This window comes from Anguilla anguilla, chromosome 1, assembly GCF_013347855.1.
Source record: "Anguilla anguilla isolate fAngAng1 chromosome 1, fAngAng1.pri, whole genome shotgun sequence".
NCBI classification, from domain to species: domain Eukaryota; kingdom Metazoa; phylum Chordata; class Actinopteri; order Anguilliformes; family Anguillidae; genus Anguilla; species Anguilla anguilla.
Genome location: NC_049201.1, coordinates 61,336,450 through 61,358,847, shown reverse-complemented (window position 1 = coordinate 61,358,847; position 22,398 = coordinate 61,336,450). Strand labels below are relative to the sequence as shown.

The following is a 22,398-nucleotide window of genomic DNA, read 5'->3' as shown; positions in this document are numbered from 1 at the left end:
GAAGGGAATTTTGGCTGCAGCACTGAATACATGTGATATTGTAAGAAAACGTGTGTTTAGTTAATGCAATTCATGCAAGTCCACCAGACTGCAGGTGCACAACAACTTTCCCTGACAGTTTTCTGAGTCTGCAACTCCAGCCATCCACTGCAGCACATGGTATGGCAGCTCATGTTTGCATAGTTGCAAAATCTGAATTTCCCAATTTCCCTATGCACACTGAGCTAGCACAAGCTCCCTGCATTGTGCAATGTCACCAAGCACTTTAGGGCATGTGTGTGTGCACTATACATTAGCCCTACGAGTCAGGAAGCCACAAAGTGGGGAGGCTAAGATTGGAGTGGGACACCAGGAAGTGGGCGGTGAGGGTTTACACTCACCCGATTCGCTCTGTCTCCATGTCGAAGAACGCTGAATGAGGGAGCTCATCATCACCTGTGTCATTATCATCAAAGTCTGAGGTATTAAGGAAGTCGAAGCTCTCCAAAGCGCTCTCCACTGTCAGACTGAGACTAGAAGATCTGCTCCTGTGTGTGGGAGCTCTGCTCTGAGAGACACAAGGCGGGCACGGCAGAAACACTTTCAACAGGCCATTTTTTAAATTTAAAAACATTGTGTAAATATTAGAATGCACTTACAGTCAGTAGCTGTACTGGGAATTTATACAAATGTCAGATCACGATATGTTCGAGCTAATTAAATAATTAAGAGATGCTGGCACAAAATTCGGAAACGGATTGGTCCTTATTGTGCACCCATGCTCTACAGTCACTCTCACGGTACCCTTTCTTACCTTCATAGTGCTCACCTTAACCCCAAAATGCCCTCTCTCACCTTCAGTACATCCTCCAGATGCAGAACCTCCCGTTCCAGCTTCTGCACCTCCCTGCTCTTCTCCTGCAGGCCCTCCAGGGTCAGCAGCAGGCCATGGAAGGCCTCCTCCAGACTGCTCCCCCAGCCCAGCGCCCCCTCTGGCCGCACGGGGTCTGGCAGCATGTCCGCAGAGGTCAGCCTCCTCACCAGCTGCTTGGTCAGGTTGCCCTCCTCACCGTCCAGCTCCACGGGCTTCAGCTCTGACCCGTCCTCCTGCAGGAGCGCGTCAGACACGGAGCGGTCCAGGAAGACGTCTGAGGCGGACAGCCGGTCCGAGCCCAGGGACGCCGACCTGTTGTCCAGGCTTTCCGCCTGCTCCTCCCACTCGGACCCCGCCTCGCTGGCCAGGCTGATGCTAATGCTCCCCTCTTCTTCGTCGTCGTCGTCCTCGTCCTCCTCTCCGTCTTCCTCTTTCTGCCGCCCCCCGTCGTCCGCGCTCTCTGACTGTAGAGAGTGGCAGTCATTCTCTGGGGGCGTGACCATGATTGCGGGGTTGGACCAGCTGGGGAGAGGGAGGGGGCTGGACCCGGGTGTGTCGGAGAAGGTGAAGGACAGCCGCTTGCATTCTGTGACGCCGCAGCCGCCGTTCTCAAACACGTCATCCGCCAGCGTGGACTGCCGGGAAAGATAAAGGTCTTTACACCGGGGGAAGGGGCTCTTTACCAGACAGTGCTGAAGCAGACAACACCCCAGATGACATGAAACTGGGCATACAGTCCTTGGCACACTAAAATCAGGACCAGAGTAGGTCACACAGTACAGGCACAGGACTGGGCACACGGCACTCACATAGACCTCCAAGCTGGACCTGGGGCACAGCTGCAGGGAGGGGAGGTCCCCGTGCGAGCGGCTGTGTCTCAGCTTCGCTAAGAAGGTGTCACGCAAGGCACTGAAAAAAGAAAAGTGCTGGCCTTCCTGCAGCTTGGTGTCCCACTTCTTCACAGGACAGACACCATGGTTGGGGGGGTGGGGGTGGGTGGAGGAAGGTGGGGTCAATGATGCGACACAGCATGCCTCATGGACATACACGCACTTGACAAAACTACACTTCCCAATCTACATTCTGAGAATACACTCAACGAGACCATCAGTGAAGCTGCATGTGCCAAACAGTTCACACAAATCGCACATGAAGTATGGAAACATTAAATTGCCTGAATGGTTCCCTAATCTTTCGGCCTCAGTGTGCCAGGCACATTCACAGTTCCTGTCTCATACTGACTTTCCCTTTTGGCTGTTTTCTGGCCCTGAGGGGACACTTTCTAGCCCTGAGGGGACACTAAGACACTCACAAAGTACGAAGAGTCCTGAAAGATGGGCGTCTCAGGCGTTCCCTGACTGTACACAGACACTCGTCTCTGCAGGGCGGCTGCCTTAGACAGGTTCCCCAAGGACAGAGTCAGGTCCTCCACATCAAATGGACTAGGGAGAAGGGGACAGACAACATGACTGAGCAGATCTGAAACGAGCAGCAGCAGTAACTTGGATTTTGTTATCCCAAATACTGCTCCACTTACAACCAAGCGACCTCCAGGTTGAGTTTGATGGTGCCCAGGTCGTTGACATCAACAGCAACCACCTGTGGCATGGCTGTAAACAGGTCCTTGGTTTCACAGATGACACTTCCTACCAGTATGTGATTGGCCAAGCCTTTCAGTTCTGACACCTTATTGGACAAAAAAAAAAATCAGGAAGTGATTACATTTTATATTCTATTTCCCCATTTCTGGTAATTTGAAAGCAATACCTAACATCATAATGACGGACAATCAAAAGTCAGCAAATTAACACTATTATCATATATCTCATATAACATATAAAATACTGCAGCAGGAGTCTCACAGAAGCTGGAGAAATATACCTTAGCTTTAGCATAAAAAGACTGTTCTGGGCCCATAATGCATGCTGGCTTCTTCTCAACCACAGATAATTGGAATGAGCCTAGAACTCTGGACTCCTCCCACCTTGATGGAGATAAGTTCTGTGATGTGGGGCGTGAACACCATCTCCTCCCCATCCCAGCTCTGCCTGGAGTTGACCTCAATGCGACCCTTCAGCTTCCAGCGCTGGCGCCCGTAACGCATGAAGACCTGAGAGGAGAGAACAGGGATCTTTGAGAGTGCTGCAGTTTACAATAGAAGAAGGACAACGATTCACTAGTAATGGGAGAGAGAGGCATTACTACCCCCAAAATTGGCTGAGCTCTTGTGTATTTTCAAATGTTCACTTATTTTAACCTAAAATTTATGATTAAATGAAAATGAAAATTCCGCCACCACACAGATGAGACTAAGGATTAAACAGGATTATAGATTAAACAGATTGAGGACTATTATGCTCATTAGTGAATAAACTGAAAGTATTTTAGTAAATAAAAAATAAGACTATGAGTAAAAACTAATTAAAAAACTGTGGTTTTACTGAAGAACGCAATTGCGGCCCTTTGATTAAAAAAAACTCTAATTGACAGCACATGGTAGCTCCCACACTAAAAAGCTCAGGAATCTGCTGATTTCACAGAAAATGGCTTATAATTGATGGTACTAACTTCATATTGATCTCCCGAACAGAGTCGTGCAAAGCCAGCTAAACCTGGAAGAGAAGATAGCAAGAAACATCATTGGCTTTATACTTGTGTAATCAAATATGTGGATACCAAATAAGTACTAAATAAATACGATATGGAAAATCTGAGGTTATTGTACACATATATTTACGTAGTACTTACCCAGTGACCTGAGGTAACACTTGCAAAGAGCTTACATATGTAATTACATCTCTCCATAAGGTCTTAAGTCTAAGCTTGGACTAACAGTTATACCACAGCACAATATATTGTGTTAACTGTTCTGATTGTTACAGTTCACCCATTTTAAACTGCTTTGTTTCCTAAAACGTCTTGCTTTTATAACAAAAAGTCACGTACCAAAAAATGCCTGAGGGCCAGGATCCTGAAGATTATTATTAAAACTCAAATAACAACACATCATGACAAAATGCTCTTACCTCGCATCTTAATGTGAAACTCTCCCAACAGGTTCTCCAGCTCATCTTCAAAACTGCTCATATTCTGCCAGAACAACATGTGGCCCATTAAACAGTGCAAACCAATCATTCCTGATGTCACTCAATCTTACAAAGAGAAAAACATAGGCTTTTTCAAGACACTATAGCGCAGGATTAGTTAGCGCAGGGGGTGTGTTCTGCATGTGTACATAAATACAGATGTATTTTTGTGTTTGTTCATGGGCGTAAGAATGTCAATGCGGAAAAGTGTTTGTTTGCATATACTCTAAGAGTGCTTGTAAATGGTAAATGGACTGCATTTATATGGCGCTTTTATCCAATGCGCTTTACAATTGATGCCTCTCATTCGCCAGAGCAGTTAGGGGTTAGGTGTCTTGCTCAAGGACACTTCGACATGCCCAGGGCGGGGTTTGAACCGGCAACCCTCCGACTGCCAGACAATCGGTCTTACCTCCTGAGCTATGTCGCCCTGTCGCTTGTGTACGTGCTACATGGTTGTGACAGAATTCAGAATCCCAGGATGTGTGTTTATGCACAAGTGCGTCTCTCACTTCGCTGTACTCCTTGTAGCGACGGTTGACCTCAGCCAGACTCTCACGGGAGCTTTTGGAGGAGGGAGAGGAGGAGAAAGCCTGCTTCATCCTGCTGGCTCCATCCCGTAGGCACCTCTGGATGCAGAAGGCTTCATACAGCTCATCCACCTACGGCAAGGTTATACATTACTGTGCTAATAAAGTAATGGCACTCTTACAATACTGACATTGCATTCATCCACTAAGAAGCACACACACACACACACACACACACACACACAAAACACACTTTCACACACACAGTGAGCTACAGTATATCATGTACAAACACCATCTCTGATGTTAAAAATCATTCACATACACATGCACATGCTGACATGCACACATTCACCAGGCAGAGGCCACCAGCAGAGAGAGACACTCTAATGAAGAGCTCTCTGCAGTCAGCTGTGGTTTTGACCTGCTCCCCTGCTGGTTCCCCAGTAGGTAAAAGACATAGTTTTTTTCACCACTGCTGTTTGACAGGGAAACATGCTCTTTCTTCACTCCTTTCAGCCATCCCACAGCCCAAACAGGAAGGAATCCTTAGTCACAGGAGCAACATTGATGACTACTGGAATTAATTATCTCTCAAGAAACCACACATGACCTTTGAATGTTATGCTACAATATTGGAAAAACTGACTGTGGGAATAAAAAATAAAATAAACAATAACAAATGAATACACATTGCTAATATTCACTAATATTCAGCTGTAATTAGGATAAATGGAAGAATGGGGTTATGTCTAGACAGAAAAAAAAATCATTTTATGATACACAAAAGATGATCAGCTCTGACATTTAATCTCCACAAATGCTCAATAATAAGGTAAAATCATAGCATGTGGGAAAACCCTTTAGATAAAATCTGCCTATGATCTTCATGTAAATGTAAAATATTAGTGTGGGTTAAGGAACATTTGGAAATGCAGGATTTTATCTCATATAGGAACAAGGTCAGAACTGACAGCTTGGGAGAATTCAGCCAATAGACACACAGACATGGCAGACAATCCTCTTCCTTTATAAACATGATAAAATGACAGACACAACTAAGACCCCAGCATCCATATGATATCACTCCGACTGGTTCCCAATCATGTATCAGAGCAATTAGAAGAGATGTTGATAGCTTGACCTTAATTCTCTGCTTCTGTATGCTGCTAACTAATGAAGTGGCAAATCACAAGCAGTATAGTCTGAATTGTGAATGTTCAGATGTGGTCATGATTACAAGCAAAAAAAAAAGATTCACTTGAGGTATAAGGATACAAGAAATTAAACCATGTATTCAGAGAACAATATTTGAACAACGGGGGTTATCATGAGCAATAACTCTCCTTTCTCTCTACTGAGCTTCAGTGCTTCCATGCTTTCATGCCAGGTTTCCATGGATACCTAATACTGAGCAGTTATTTTATGTAAGAGGCAAACAGGCTTGGTTTGAGTGCAGAAGAGCGTGGGAGAGACGCCATGCTCCATCCTGCTTTCTCACAGCACAGACAGCACCAGGTGGCCACTGATTTAGGTGCGTCCAGACAATCTGAAAAAGTACACTGTTTGTCCACTCTCCGCCCTGTCTGTTATGAGTTTAACCGCGAGTGGGCGGGGGTCAGCAGGGGGCGATGATGGCTGCGAGTTTCAGCAGGATGGATGATGTGAGAGGCAGAAGAGGAGGAGCAAAAGGAGGTCAGAGGTGTCACAGCCTCAGCAGACCTCTTCTCTCAGATCACCAAAGGTGTTTGATGTATGTAAAGACACCTTATTTCTATGGACAACTGATGCTACAGCAGGCATATTGGAGGGGGCAGTCCAAGAGGTTGCTCCTGCTTTCTTTAAACGCATACTCTCAGACCTGAGCAGGGAAGCTAATCCGGTTCAGTCTAACAAACAGGGGTTAGTTGAGTCCAGGGCTGAAGTGTCTGGCTCAAATGAAATCCTCCACACTGTGGCCTTGCAGGGCCAGGCTTCACAAAGCCTGATCTGCAGCCAGGAATCTACAGCTGGGCCAGGATAACAGATATTGAGCCACTCATCACATCTTGTGTGGTCTAAGCCAGACTGGGATATAAACCAATAACCCTCACGCCCACACTCACACTCTTTATATTCAGTGTCATCTACCAAAAAGAACAAGATTCCGGTATGGGAGAATATAGTGATTTACATAAGGGGTGCTAATCTATCCTTTGAAGAGTAGGTTTTCTGGAATGTATTTTTTCAAAATTCAAAGTCAGTTTTCTAGAATTCCATTGCTTTCAATTACCAGTAGGGATTGTTACATCAGCATTAGAATGTTCAGTTTAGAACATTCTAATCACATATTTGTAATTTTACACCTTTACAAAGGTTAAAAAGATTACGCATTTTAATTAGGCAAGTTATCATGAATTTCTTATCAGCACACTTCAAAATAATCAGTAGTTTCATGATTTTACCGTTATCATTTAGCATGTACTGTTTTACACATTATTGCGATACACGCAAAAAGCACGTTGCTATCAAAATACTTGAGTAACCAATGACTTTTGATCATGGAATTAACGTAAAAAGCTGCAATAGCACCAATTACTGTCCAGATAATACAAAGGAATAATATCGTCACAAAAAACCAACCTTACTCATGTGAAACTCCAGCCGACGGATGTATCGCTCGATTGTCTTGATTTGCTGTAAAAGCAATAGAATACCTTTAATCTGGCTTGAGATTTTTTTTGAAGGAGAGCAGACGTATTTCGCCATTTTATCCAGACAGGGGGTTACAGATAGAGATAGGATCATGGTACAAAATATGCAAGCCACACAGGGGGATTCATATATTCACATTAATTTTAACAGGGACAGTGCACATTCATCAATGTTAATATTGCAGTAATGCAACATCCAACATCCATGTAATAGATATTAATGGCCAGCAGAACAACTGAATGTTCATCAAGGTGAACTCACCTTGTCAAGATCATACAGCACCCCCTACAGAACACAATCAGGAAAACATAACATGAACACATTAATGTCTGGATTTATCTTATAAGACATTTATTCATTACTAGCAACATTACTGTTTCCCAGGCAAGATGTATTTCTGGTCTTATAATCTGACTGAAGCATTTTTGCTTGTGGAGTATGATAGCCGATCCATCGGAACAGTATCACATTTTCAGCATTAGATGAAAGTAGTGTTGTTGCAGTATGACTATACAGAGCAGCAGTACTAGAAAAACTTCATATTATGCAATTTATACTTTTATTATGCAATATACATATACATATTATACGCAAACATATATAAATATATGCGGAAATGAGGAAGGAGGCAAATACTTCGGCACTGTGCTTAAAAACCAAACATCAAATCAGATGTATAAAAATAAGGCATGAGTATTAGTTGCAGTTATCATATTGTCATTGCTGGTCTCACCAGTCTGGAGTTCTGCGTCATATCTTTCATCAGGGATGTGAGTTTGTCCAGCTCCACCTGGTGCACCTCCAAGTATTCACTGGCACAGAGCAGACACAGATACAGTTGCAGGTCAGCCCAAACACTTGACACAGTGGTGTGCATGAGAGTGTGTGTCTGTGTTGCTATGTATATAAGAGATTGTCTGCATATGACTACACATAAGTGCAATTGCGTATGTGTTTGACTGAGTGTGTGTGTGTGTGTGTGCATACACGTGTGTATGAGTGTGTGTATGCGTGTGTGTGTGTGAATGTGTGTATGTGTGTGTGTACTCACACCAAGCCCTGTTTCAGGGCCCCGTACACCTCCTCCACCCTCTTGGGGTGCGGCTCACGGGAGCTGCCGCTGGCCTTGTGTCCTGACAGGTGTGACTTCTTTGGCTTGGACAGGGGCTTCTTCAGCACCAGCGTGTTCCCTATGAAGGAGTTACACCTGGAGGCCAACATGAGCGTCAGTGCATCAGCCCTCCATGTGGCTGTACAGAGACGTCAGCAGGGTTCCGCACTCCCATTTCGCACCTTCGCAAAAATTTACTGTGAATGAATTCAAAAATTTCTAAAATAAAGTTAAAATTTGTGTTCATTTTAATATTTCTGCAAAAACCTGGAGGGTAAATTAGAGGATTCTGAGGCACAGGTAGTTTTACTGTATCATATTAGGGACAACCCCTGTTAACTGGCTTAATCATCTCTGAGGGAACAGACGTCAGGTCTGTAATCAAAATTTGACATATCTACTAATTGGTGCCAAAATGAACCAAAGGCAGCTCCATTTAGATCCCACTAATGAGTAGATACATCATAGTCTGGTTTAACTCTGTAAATACCTGGTGTGATTCCCTGAAGTCCATCATGCATCATAAAGTCCCTTTATCCAGAAGGGGCTTTTCCCATAATCCCCTTCCTATTGACTTCCAGGAAGTCAGTGATAGAGCAGGTTACCCAAAACACCTTCCGGCACAATCCACTGAATGTGGCAATGTCCAGGTTCCCTGACCAGCACAGATTCCAATTCACTTTTCTCTCTACAACGGACATGCCTCTCATATAACAGTTCTGTAGTTGCACCCAGTCACAACTTAGTTGTACAAATGGTAATATGATCAACATTTTCACTTCACTAGTGAAAGCGAAATAGAGCTGAGAACTGCATCAGGGATGAAAATGCATGGAAAAAAAACTGAAAAAGTGCACAGGCTGTGCAGATTAAGATTTATCAGCTGAGCAGATGGTTTTATCCTGGGTGACTTAAATTTTACATTTTTACATTTTATCCCTGTATACAGCTGCATATTTACTGAAGCTATTCAGACTGAGTATCTTGCTCAAGGGCACAACAGTACAGCCCCCCTGCGAATTACTGCAGGTCAGCCCACACAACACTGGGCCTAATATCCTAAATCAGCCAAAAAGGAAGATTTTGACCATGGGCAGTTTGCTCATTGGCTGCTAGACTGCAGCACAGTGCTTCAAACCCCAGGACATTATCATGTGCCTTGTTTAGATTATCGTGCAGATCATAAATACACATCACTCATGTTATTTTAAAAATCTCATGTTATAATGACTTTTAATTTGCCATGCTCTGTGTAACACTTTTTAATGGCTTCTGCATTTTATCCACTTCTCCCGCCCACTCCTATTCCCATTCTGACTCTCTGTTCCACCCGGGTTTCCTATCACACTCCCACATCTATTCAGATTTTTACTCACATTACAATCCAACTCCTATTCCCATTCCCAGCGCTATACCCATTCCCACTCCTATACAAATCGAATCCAGCCTCCCTCCCACTCTCCCTCCCTCACTCACCGCAAGCGCTTCTCCTGCAGGGTGCTGAAGCCGGCGAAGGACTGGCTCCGGATGATGCCATTGGGGCCCCCAGGAGAGTGAGGCACCGAGGCCATGACCTCTGGGCCAGGGGAGGACACTCCTGTGGGGAAACAGGACACACGGGAGAAGACAAGTCAGGGTCAAGCAGGGAAATATGGACAATAACGTCACCCATTTAAATCCATCGTGGGCCATTGTGCACCCTTGTGTGGCAGGGTATTTAACTTTTCCCAACTTAAAGTATGACAAAAATGAATTGTGAAATGCAAAGATTTGTTGTTCTCAAGTTCCACTACCCACCTCATCTGAGGTGAACAACACTGTCTCTGACACTAAAGCAAATACACAACTCTTGCAATGCAATTGCAATGACCCATTTGCCAGTTGGTTTGATGCAGTTTAGTATGGGATCATTTGCAGCTTAGTCTACTTCAAAGGCTTGACGTCAGTGGCAATGAACACTTGACTTGCTTTGTTCATTAGAAAAACCCATTTTGATTTGCAGCTGTGTCATCTCATGTCAATAAATTAACATACTTTTAAAAATTTCTACCGAGTCCCAGGAGAATAAGTGACAGTAGGTATCTTCCATTTTTGGTAGATTACATTTCACAATTCCATTTTTGAAGGTTTAATACTCATGTTGGCTACAAAATATTTTACTATGACTGTACTCCTCCAATTATGAGGCTGTTTCTGTGCTAATCATTTATCAAAAAAAAAACAAAAAGAAAGTAAGTGTACATATAACCTAGTAGGCATATGAATATTATTTTAGCATACTTTAAATGGTTTACTTGGACTGGAATGTTTCCTGGGGGTGTTGAATATTTATTCATATTGCCATATTGCCCAGCCTTACTGCTCGGAAAATGATTCAGTTTGAAATAGGTTCCCACACTGGGTATGTTTCAACCATATTTCATCAGTTATATTTTTATTCTATAGGTAGTCAGTTTTTCCTTAAAAGTTGTGATGTCACAGCTGTTCTCGTTTTGACCTGCCACATGTAACTCAATGGCTTTCCTTAAGCTTGCAATTGCAAATAGTTTCTCAAATTTGCTTTCCAAATACAGTAAGGCACACAGGTTTTGCATCATATTTGCTGGTCAAAGTTTGGATCGCTTTTAAGATTAGATAAAAGGATACCTCAGACGAGAGATTGCATTTTCTTAGCCTTAGGTGTTTTCAGTGAAGCAGAGGGCTTGCCTAGATTCATTTTTGTGTCCTCATGGGAATTTGGTTATCTACTTTTTGAGAATGATATTTGCACCTCATTTACAGCATCTGCAGTGCATCAAATGAATCACCCTCTGGTGCATCCATATTGCATCACCATATACGCCCATTGTATCAGCCGCAACCTTAGCTAATCAGCTGATACCAATAAGATTGTTTGAAGCTATCATTGCCCAACTCCAATACCACCCTGATGTTGTACATCCCTAGTATTACTTAGTAGGGCAGAAAGGCAAAGTAATTTCACAAAAATCAAACAAATGCACACAATCTATTGATTTGAAAGGAGGAAATAATGTGGTAACAGTAAGGGCACAGCGCAAGAGTATTTAGGGGTAGATGTCCTGTAAACTGTTCATAAGCATGCTGACATATTTTCAGTGGGGTTCTGACAACATTTATTTCCAGTTAAACTCACAATCACCATGGAAACTACATACAATATACAATGAAAATAAAACAAGAAGGCTCTTATAAACCCACCATCAAGCCGTGGGCTGCACCCTCTGCTTTGAACACTGTGGCCTTGTTGTTCTTTCCCATCTAGAAACCAGTTTAGTCAAACTCCTCTTCTAATCGTAGTACTGATTTTTCAGTCTGATTTCCCTTACATGGGAGAAGAATTCTTTCATGCAGGGATTGGGTGGACAGATCCTACTTTTTATTCATTACATTTGAGAATGTGAATGAATTAAAAGGGTTTTTGCTAACTTGAAATGTATTCCTTTCATCATGAACAGCTGGTCTCATTTCATGGCTACTCACTGATTTAGTTTTTGCCATAGAGTGACCTTTCTCGAAAGTTATGTTCACAAACTGTTCATACTCTTTCTATGAAATATACTTTGAGGCATATGCCCTCTAACTTTCTGAAGTGGGCTGTGTTAAACTAAATTAAAATGAATGAGTGATATCAACTACACATTTCCTGCAAAAGTACAACATTTATATTTAATTTGATTATGAGGTGTATTGTTCAAGAATGCATCATTCCTGTGAGTCTGTACTGCTAACATTTGCTCACATTTACAAATGTTTACTTTCTTCAATGTAGTTCAGTCCATACACACATATAGATGGACAGAGAGCCAGATTCATACATTATTAAAAAACTGAATCACTTGTCTTTATGTGAAGATAAACACAAATCTGTTTAAAAGACACATTTCATGAAGATACATACACAAATATCTACAGAAAATATATTGCCATCTATAGTATAAGTACATAATCTCACAACATTAACTTGCTCAGCCTAAGAGTTCAGAAAGATTTCAGCCTAACTCCTGCTGTTTAGTACAAATTACAGTCAATAAACAAAAAGAAAATAATCTCAACAACCAAAAACACAGTAACCAGACTGTCAGATTATCTTCTGACCATATTGATCAGGTGCTAAGCTGTCTTAAAAACATCCTAATAGGTCACAAGCAATTGTGTTGGCCTTTTTTAATGCTGGGCCTAAACAGGAAAGATTATTACAGAATACATTTGTGCAAGAGGCAAACTTATCAAGGACAACTTACGAAGATCAAGTTTAAATATCACACTCCAAAACATTTGGGTATGTCCTGAAGTAATTCTTATTATATGCCACACTCAAGGCGGCACGGTCCCAAATCCCACCAGAATTAGGGATGTGTATCACAAGTTATATAATCTGCTACCACAATCAAATACTTGAATAATCAAACTGATTATTTTTGTCCAGAACTGTGGATGGCCCTTGTTTTTGGGTAAATGTAAACTCCATATAGCCCTATTTAAATGCAAGGAATAATAATAATAATTTTTATTATTATTATTATTATTATTATTATTATTATTATTATTATTAAGAACAAAAAACTATGAGTTCTGGGGTTTCAATAATATGATGACCGAAATAGATCACATCATTAAAAGTGAAACAAGGGACAGGAGAAGCTCTAGGCAAATGATTAGCCAGCCTCTGAGCTGCGTGATTAAACAATGGATCTAAACATTATACTGTTATACATACCATTTTCAACCGACAACACACTTCTAGGATAACACATTTATACCAACAACAAAAAAACAACACAGTTTATCTATTTTGCAGTCATTAGGTAATGTATATAAATATTCACAACAGTACATGACACATATATTAAAAATAACCAGTGGACTGCTGCCACAATGGTTAATGTAGGCCCATTTGAACGGTACACACATAATAATGCTTCGCAGATACTTTTATCCATAATTTTTTCTTATACTGAATGTGCATTTAAAGTTATTTAATCCCACAATACAGGTTCAATACCTTTCTTAAGTTTACAACAACAGTGACCCATCAAAGGGGTCAAACCAGCAGCCTTTGGGGAACAGCCTAATTCCTAATATGCTATTGCACACACTGCATTTCCACTTCTGCTGTATTAGAAAATATAACTATTCCAGAAACAACACATACAAAGGACATAAGGGGGGCTACATTGTCAATGGGAGGATGTGGCCAGAGTATTGCATCTCAGTTACCATGTGACACGCCTTACTAAATGACTGTTAGCTGAGAAAATGCGAGCCACTCCTCTTCAAAAAATGCTCATGCAATGGGAGGGAGGAAGAGAGCCAAAAGAGAACAGAACACACACAATTATAACCTCTAATTTGCTAGATTTAAAACCCATAGCAAGTGAGACCTAAAACATGTGCATGCACACACACAAGCACACACACACGCACGCACGCACGCACGCACGCACTCACGCACGCACACATACACACAGGAACACACACACACACACACACATACACACACACACAGTTTTAGCCAGGATTCTGGAGCCAATGTTTGCTAGACACTGTGTTGGTTGACTTCAAAGAGGTTGAGGTCAACCAGTTCCTGATATTAATTATTTAATTAGCCTCATGATTTGTGTGATTTCGCATTTCAGATAATTTAGTAATAAGCTCATGAGTGACAGCTGAAGACTGTTACTGTGCCCCTATTTTAAAACGTTTTACCATGGTCTAATGAGAAAAATATGGCTGGAATATAGAGCTAATTAGCTCATTAAGACAGGATAATAAATGAAAAACAAAACCTTTTATATGCTCCAACCCATCAGGAATGGAACTGTATGTTCCTGAAATAGCAGTCTAATGTACTTCACTTAAAAGGTCAGTACTTACTGGGTGTGACTGAAAAATAGAGCCAGAAAAATGTATTATGCATAAAGTACTCAACAGAAAATTGAGTTCCTACTGGAACTGGCCAAAGAAAATATCAAAAACAAAAAGTATTTTACTTGAGGCATTGACTCTCCTCATATCTTCCATTTGTAATTACTATGATACAGTATACAGTGTTTTTAACACAGCAACTCTTATTCGGGACAATTTATTATCCGTGAACCTTCCAGTCACAAGCTCAGGAATCAATGCACTCTGCCACACCAATGCTCAGAAAACATGCAAATCATTATTACTGAAAATGGTGGAAAAACTCAAGCTAAACTCTACTGTTTCCATTGTGTACGTGTGTTTTGTGGAGAAATGTTTATCTTAAAAGTCTTCCCACTCATCTGTTAATAGACCATTTCAGTCTGCCTTCTACAGTGCAAAATGAAATTGAACATATGGGAGAAAGGAATAGGCCCATGTGATATCTGAAAAGAAGTTTCTTGGAGCTCTGCTATCAGAATACAGATGTGCTGACTATATGAAGCACAAAAGGTACTTCTAAGATGGAGAGACGTCCAAACCCAATGACTTGTCATGACACTACCAACCATATTTTGGTATACAGAGCCTTACACTTTCTACCTTAGGGCAGGAGATCGACGATTTTGTCACATATTGTACTAGCTTGGTGATGTGGGAAGACTAACACTAAGCAAAAGGCTTACTTACTACATTTGAAGAGGTTCAACCTACATGTAAGCACCGAAATAAATTCAGACATAGAGGATTCTACCAGAGAACTAAACCGTTTCAGTTACTATGATGACATTAAACCCAAAAGAAAAAGAAAACATACAATCGATTTGACTCGAAAGAGCGCAACCTATAATCCCTACGTAGGTTTAATCCCGTTTACTGCGCCTGTGGCTGGTCTTCATATGCGTTGTGCTAACTTCGGAAGTCACAGTAGTGCGCATTACACCACGTCTAACTATTGTACACGAAAAGCACTGTTGTATACATGTAAAGAAATACAACAAGTTATGCAACACTCACAGATAAAGGGCAGTACGCACCTCCGGAAATATTCGCAGAAAATTAATGATCAGTATCAATTTACGCGGTTCTCCAATAAATTGATGACCCATCCGACAGCCATATCTGGCCGTTCACCCGCTGCTGCTGTCTTATATGTCCCAATTTCTGTTGTTTTAGCTAATGATAACATGTAGAATTCTAAGTAAGCATCTGATAAGAGTGCAGTGGTGTAACGGTTAACAGCACAGTTTGTTTCTCCAACGAAATTACTTTCATGTGAAATGTAGAGCGTCCACCAGCAGTTTTGATTTGTGCAGTAATACTTTTTTTTTCGCGACAGCGGACCAATAAGCAAGCAGGCAACGTTCTGGGAGGTAGGCGTGAAAGACCGGGCTGTTGTCGACCGGGGTGATCAGGGCAGAACAGCTGATATTTGTTTGGTGACATTTTGTGAAATAATGTCAAAAAGGCAATTGTCATGTGTCAGAGGCTAACAAAATATGCACTATAATGGTCACTACTCCGAACACGCTTCCTCTTTTACAGGGGGTTTCGAATAGTTTTGTTACGTGTGTAATAATCCTACAACGAAAGTCTCGCGCATATATATCCTTTCGATCTGTTATTGCCTAAGATTTGCACATACCCCTGAACCATGTTTTTGTTCGAAAATACGACCAATAATATCTTTATGTTATTAAACTCTGCTAAGACTCGGTTAAGTCTTGAGGTCGGACCAGACGCCTAGTGGAGACGCCTCACTGTCAACTGACGATAAATTACTAATCGGGGATACCGGGGTTAGTTGGCACACTTTTCACTCTTTGCCATATTACCCTGGCATAATTCATATTAGAATATTATAACAATAGCAAATGAAAAGTTAGGCTCTCAGCTATACATACATATATTTATTTAATATGTCCAGAGATGTTTTCTAAAATTATGTGATTAATGTTTAAATGTTATCATGTTGCGGGTTGGTTGGCAAAATGTTAAATGCCATAGTTACAAAGAATGAAGCAACCAATATAAATTATTTGCGACATTTAATATAAAAATAATAAATGAAATGTACAATGGAAATAAATATAGAATTAATTTGAAACCAGGGTTCGTTGGCACAATTATTGTTGGGTTGGGTTGGGGTGTGCACAAATGCCCATTTAAGGATGTACCCCTTTAATTTGCTTTGTTAACAGATACATATCAGATGTGGAGTAACAGAATTGGAAGCTTTTCACATATACTTTACAGTGTGGCTGTTAACTTTTGTTCTCCTAATAATGATGAAAAGATGAATGCCATACAAATGGCTTTTGCATTTTCAGTAAGTTGAGATCAGTTATGTGAACAAGAGCATCTGGAAAGATCCTTGTGACACCACGGCCTACAGAGTCACAGCTGTACAGTACTTTTGATGATCAATTGCAAGATAAGCCATCCAACCCACAGGCCCTGTTGTGTTAATAATATCACAATCTCATTTATCATTTGATAAAAAGAAGCACAAACTATTGCACATTTGATTATATTATGTATAATTGTGCATTTGGCGAAAGCACTAAAACTACATTCCCATGAAAACAATATATTTATAAGCACTTATAAATATATTTATTTGTTTTCATTTGTTCTCATTACAAGATTGTCATAACATGAACACCTGTTAGTTCACAAGGAGAAAGAGAATTAAGCTTTGAAGAAACTGCTACAGACAGAATACTCTTAATTTTACCATTTCCTGTTTTAGCATTGGGATCTTGCACTTGCCATGGCTTAATACTCAAAGATGCAGTTAACTCAGATTATAATGAATCTGGTTTATGCATGTTAAGGTCAATAGCTCAGTTTCAAGATTCTAAAGGTGATTCAGGGGTTAGTCTCCAATACTTCAACTAAACACAATTTTGGGATGAAAATTTAAATAGAAATATTGTCTTTAACTTTGTGAATGGCCAACTTTATTCTAATGTGTTATGGTATTACTCCTAGGGGTAATTTCAACTCAAATTTCTTTATCTATTCTACAAGAAACAACTATTAAGTTGGAGTGCCTCAATTTTCTCCCATCCACCGGCCCACCTACATACCCGGACAATTTCTGACTCGGTCGAGCAGAAAGGAGGGCTCAACATAAGTGGCGAGTTGATGAAACAAGTTGTAGTTCTGAAGATGTATCACTTACTGCAATTAACCACATGTATTTACACAGCTGTCCTGGCTTTTTTTTGTTTGTTGTTGTTGTTGTTGAAAACATTGCCCTATTATTTATCTATTCTGAGTAAGCTTTACTTTTTGATGACCTTTCCTTTTAGGAACTTTAAGTAGCATAAACATAATTCATAATTTTTTTGCCGGTTGCCAATGTCAGCAATGGTAATGGCTCCTTAATTGGATTGTTTAGTAAACTTAATATACTCTAAGTAGAGATTGTCCTTCAAATTTTATGTCAATGAAAGCTGTTCATTTTAATTTAAATGAAATTATAAGCATGTTTACATATGCATTGTTGAAGTATACCACTTCTTGAAGAACTATATTTGGAGACTGGCAAGTATAAAATTATATTAGCAGGGTGTTTTCTATGATACCCCATTTTATTGTTTAGATGAAATTTAAATGGGATTCAAACACCAGAAAAAAGGTTCATCTTGGCATGTGGGTTTGGTAGCTGTAGAAAAATGCATAAATCAAAATTATGCATATGTCCGAACATGCATAACCATGGGACAACTGTTTTAAATTCAGCTCAGTTCATAGCTTTTTCACTTTTATCACTTAAAGTGAGGCTAATAATTTTGCTCCCACATGCGATTTCTCCAGGGAAAAGCGAGCTCTACAATAAAATGATGTTTTAAAACACTGATTTTGGGTAATTCACCTTAATTTGCATAACCACATACTTTTGATGGCTCTAATTTCCATATTTTCCAGGGGTATGATATCGTAATTTTCTAACATCACAAATACCAGTAAAGAAACAACTATGGCATATAGTTTATATAGTTTATCATATTGTAATGATGCATTTAGGCCTTTGAAGAGTACATTTTTTGGAAGTGTATTTTTTCAAAATTGTTAGTCGATGTTCTAGAGCTCCATTGCTTTCAGTTCCCAGTAGTGATTGTTAAATTAGCAGTAGAGTGTTCAGTTAAGAACATTTTAATCACATATTTCAGAAATACTGCACGAGAGGCAGTGCTGTATTGTGAATACAGTCACGGCAACGGTGGTGTTGTTAGGCGTGAGGTGGAGTGCTGCAACCCCTATAGCCATGGCTGTATTCATGATACAGCATGGCCTTAGGTGCCATATTGCTTGAATAAAATGGTTACGTGTAGATACAATTAATTGATTATTTTTTATTTTGTAATCTTATTTCATAAGTTATGGTTTGTGCACAGTGTGATACTGTTTACAAACAGGCTATTTGAATAACCGTTACTGTATTGGATTTACAATCACACTCAAACCCAATCTCAGCCAATCAGCATCCAGGACCAGAAGTATCCATTTTATAATTGTGTGATTATACACCATAAAGGGTATGCATCCACGCACTTGTATACATGTAACCCCACCTTGAAGTTGATTCTTGCATAGAATTGTTAAATCATCCCTCTTGTAGCACTTCTTTTTTAATGAATGACTGTTGTCTTATCCTGCCCACAGCATGTAGACTGAGTTTCAGAGAAATTACGTTCTTAAAAGGTAATAAGTTGGCTCTGTTGGAGCTATGGGGAGAACAGAGATGCAAAAGAGAAAGTGGGGAGCCATGGAAACTGGATTAACAGCCAGTGATTACCAGGTTGTGCAAAATAAATTTTGTCAGAGGAACTGATCATGGGAATAGAAGTATTTCAGGGATGAAAATGGGACGGCAGTCACTGCAACTTTCCTGCATAATTCAATGTTTAATGTCATATTAGCATTGGTCTAATGTAATATGGGAATGGCAATGCATCCCCATCCAAATAGGAATTACAGAAATGTTGCATATGATAAAACAGAAAGAAAAAACCAGGGAAGATATGCTGAGAAATGGTCAGCGGGGAGTTTTGTGTGACTTAAAGGGTTTTGAGCAAAATGAAAAGAGGAGAGGGTAACAGAGGGACAGAGAGATCAACTGAATTGACAGTAAGAGATCAATTTGGGAAAGCCTGCATATAATGCATAGAGAATGCACACTGGCGATGTTCTATAATTAGGTAGGATTGCTTGATCATAACTGTTTTTTAAAGGCTGCTTTGAGAGCACTGTGGGTGGAGAACTATAGTAACAGCAACTGCCAAATGCTCAGCTGCATCAGTGAAAGGTAATGGTGAAAAGGTACTGAAATGCATTGGATTGCTATCATGCTGCAGTAGACTTTTTTGAAAATGTACACACATATAATATGGTTTGCAGATGGGAGGTTTTGTTTTGCAGATCTGCTGCAGAAATTCTGTTTTTTGTGTGATTCTGCCTGTTTCTAAGCAACATGGATTCTGTAGTACCCTAATCACCACATAATCTCGGCTCAAACAATTTAAATTGCCAAGAGGAAAGCAGAAAGTGTGTGTGTGTGCGTGTGTGTGTGTGCATGCATGTGTTTGTGTCTATGTGTCTAACCAACTCCTTGCTGAATCTCCTGTCAATCACACAGCTATAAGTGTGTGCTAACTAGAAAGACCAATGGTTATAACATGTGCCAGTATTTTTAATTGCCATGATCTACAGTGATAAGTCCATAGGGCCAATGGCTCTGATGTGACCCTGGTCTTCAGATGATTCAATTGCTAGCGATGCTTGCACCCCATCTACAGGTACATTATTGAACCATACATTGAATATCTATGTCTTTGCAGACACAGTCAATTTATGTATCATTGGCCGAAACTGAACATTTATTGTCTCCTTGATCACCTGCATGTATTGTTTATGTTTTTGTCTGAAATTAAAGATGTATTTCTTAGATTATCCCATTTATCTTTTTGTATGATGCAGGAATCAGTGTGTTACCAGGGAAATAAGTCTACACACTACTTTGTCTATACGTCTACATCTATACTATGATGGAAATTACATTGTCAATGTGCATGGTGGATAATTTGGCCTTATAGACAAATGGTGCAACATTGTGTAGTGTCTCTTGAAAAGTGCACAAACCTATGTCTATAAAGACAACCAAAACAGCTTCTGTCATATGTTACAATTTATGGTAATATTACATAAATAATAAAAGTATTAATAAATAATAATTGTATTAGTAACATTAATAATAAAATGTATGCATTTAGTGTAAATGTCAGAAATTTCTGAAGGACATGAACACAATCATCTGATGGAGGACCAGGAAAAAGATTTGCCACGTACTAAGAAATGGCATATCCTTGAAGTCAGAATCAGAAATATGGGACACAGGTGTGTTTAGGCTATGAAAAATGCATGAATTATAGAACACTTTTCAGTTGCAAATGTTTTAGCAGTGACCAGTTAATGGAGACACACTTCTCAAAGACAAGCCAAACACAAGCAGACTGATTCATCAGTATGTTGGCAATTCACATGCAGCATTCGAAGCTAATGAGTAGTTCACAAGAACCAAGATGGTATTAACAAGATACAGGAAGAAACATGGTCCTTGGATAAGACTTTTTGGACATTGCATCTAATTTAGCTATTGTGATTAAATAATGGCTTAATGTAACTCCATATTATTATCTGATCTAAAACAGAATCTCTCGTATTAGGGTGAATAGTCAAGTTTTTCTTTGTTGACTGACACTAGCTGAGCTACCATTAGTACCAATTCATGGGTAGAAGAGAATAATCCTACACTGATGTGTGATGAGTAGGTATTGAAGCATCCTCTGTCATCAACTAAGTATTGTTACATAGCTGTACTTACTGTAAGTAACAAACAAATAAACAATTCATAATTCAAAACTATAATACGCACTGAGAGATTTTTATCAGAATGCCTACACAGCATTCTGACCACTAGAATGGGTAAAATCCAAGTATGGAGAATGTACTCCTTACAAATTCTTAAAATCCTAAACATATAAATATAAAATATTAAAAGCCAAAATGTGTGTGTATCATAGCCATAGCCAACATCAAATATCCCCAAAATAAATCCCAGCCACTATTTATTTCCTCATCTGTGTCTCATCTGTTGTTGTTTTTACCTTGCTTCCATCATGCAAAGCCATCATGCTAATATGCAAACTCGCTCCAATCAGTAATATTTATGAGGTCCTTGTGTTCTGAATTAGTTCAATACCTGAATACGACCCAGTACACAATTCACTTTCAAACACACCAATAAGTTGCAGCCCCTCCCCTCGTCACCCTTAGACTTCCTACCTTCAAGGAAGATGTCTGCAGCCTCCTCATGCATCATGACACTTAGGTCATCCTTCACAATCCTGGCCATGGTAACCCTTCAGCTGTGTCAAATGGCAGTTTGTGGAATGAGGAATCCCTGGCAGTGAAATTTCAGTCAGCGTTACCCTGTTCCTAAAGGCAACCTCTTTAAATAAATAAGGGTGTTTTTTTCTGTCAGCTTCAGCCTGAGAAGAGAGAAGCACAGGCTGCTGTAAGTGCCTCTCCTCACTGCATGGAGATGACTGTACAAGAGCCTCCACCGCCCTGGCTGGGTTTCATCGACAGCGCCTGTTTCATAATCGCCTGTGTGGAAAGGCAGGGGGATGTGATCTGCAGATCTGCCTGGTTTTTCTGGTGATTAACAGGAATAAGGGTTGCCTGAGAGGGGGGGGGGGGGGGGGGGGATTGGGGGGGTTGGTGAGGGGTGCCAGTCAAAGCTCTATGTTCCAGTCTATAATTATACACTTTGGAACCATGAGATGGCTCCCGTTCTATAACAAAAATGCACTAATATGTATTGGATGAATGTGCTTAAAGTGAAGAATGACTATTAACTAGATTTGCTAACACAGAGATGGAACATTTCATTTAAAAAACGTTTGGATCTATATTGAGGCAACTCAATATATAAAGCACAAGTCTTATCTTTAAGTCGATAAAAGAAAAATAAAGCATTTGAAACCCTGATGTCATGCATATCAACCCACAGGGCACAGCTATGCTTGTCAGTTCAGTTGCTTTCAGAGTACAGTACACATTCAGCTAATGAGGCTGAACCCCAATCCCAGCCAGTAGCACAGCATTAACTAGCAGTCGGGCCAGTTA

The 22,398-nt window shown here is 40.3% G+C and overlaps 1 protein-coding gene across 4 annotated transcripts in view; it reads right to left on the bottom strand.

Moving 5' to 3' along the window:
* The window catches only part of LOC118212826 (rho family-interacting cell polarization regulator 2-like), a 28,459-nt gene extending 6,547 nt beyond the window's left edge, over positions 1-21,912 (bottom strand). Inside the window, exons 1-15 of one of the 4 annotated variants that reach the window (XM_035391210.1) lie at positions 21,553-21,912; positions 9,751-9,871; positions 8,215-8,370; positions 7,897-7,975; positions 7,425-7,448; positions 7,092-7,145; positions 4,452-4,601; positions 3,880-3,943; positions 3,422-3,465; positions 2,838-2,963; positions 2,391-2,539; positions 2,166-2,295; positions 1,663-1,809; positions 835-1,488; positions 381-547 (exon numbers count right to left, since the gene is read on the bottom strand). In XM_035391210.1, the coding sequence (XP_035247101.1) occupies positions 381-547; positions 835-1,488; positions 1,663-1,809; positions 2,166-2,295; positions 2,391-2,539; positions 2,838-2,963; positions 3,422-3,465; positions 3,880-3,943; positions 4,452-4,601; positions 7,092-7,145; positions 7,425-7,448; positions 7,897-7,975; positions 8,215-8,370; positions 9,751-9,871; positions 21,553-21,622 (2,135 nt within the window). In that variant the 5' untranslated portion in view covers positions 21,623-21,912. Of the gene's footprint in view, positions 1-380; positions 548-834; positions 1,489-1,662; positions 1,810-2,165; positions 2,296-2,390; positions 2,540-2,837; positions 2,964-3,421; positions 3,466-3,879; positions 3,944-4,451; positions 4,602-7,091; positions 7,146-7,424; positions 7,449-7,896; positions 7,976-8,214; positions 8,371-9,750; positions 9,872-15,216; positions 15,483-21,552 lie in introns of those variants that run through there. The other 3 variants (XM_035391227.1, XM_035391218.1, XM_035391236.1) reach the window with 3 other exon arrangements.
* Between the last annotated feature and the right edge of the window lie 486 nt (positions 21,913-22,398).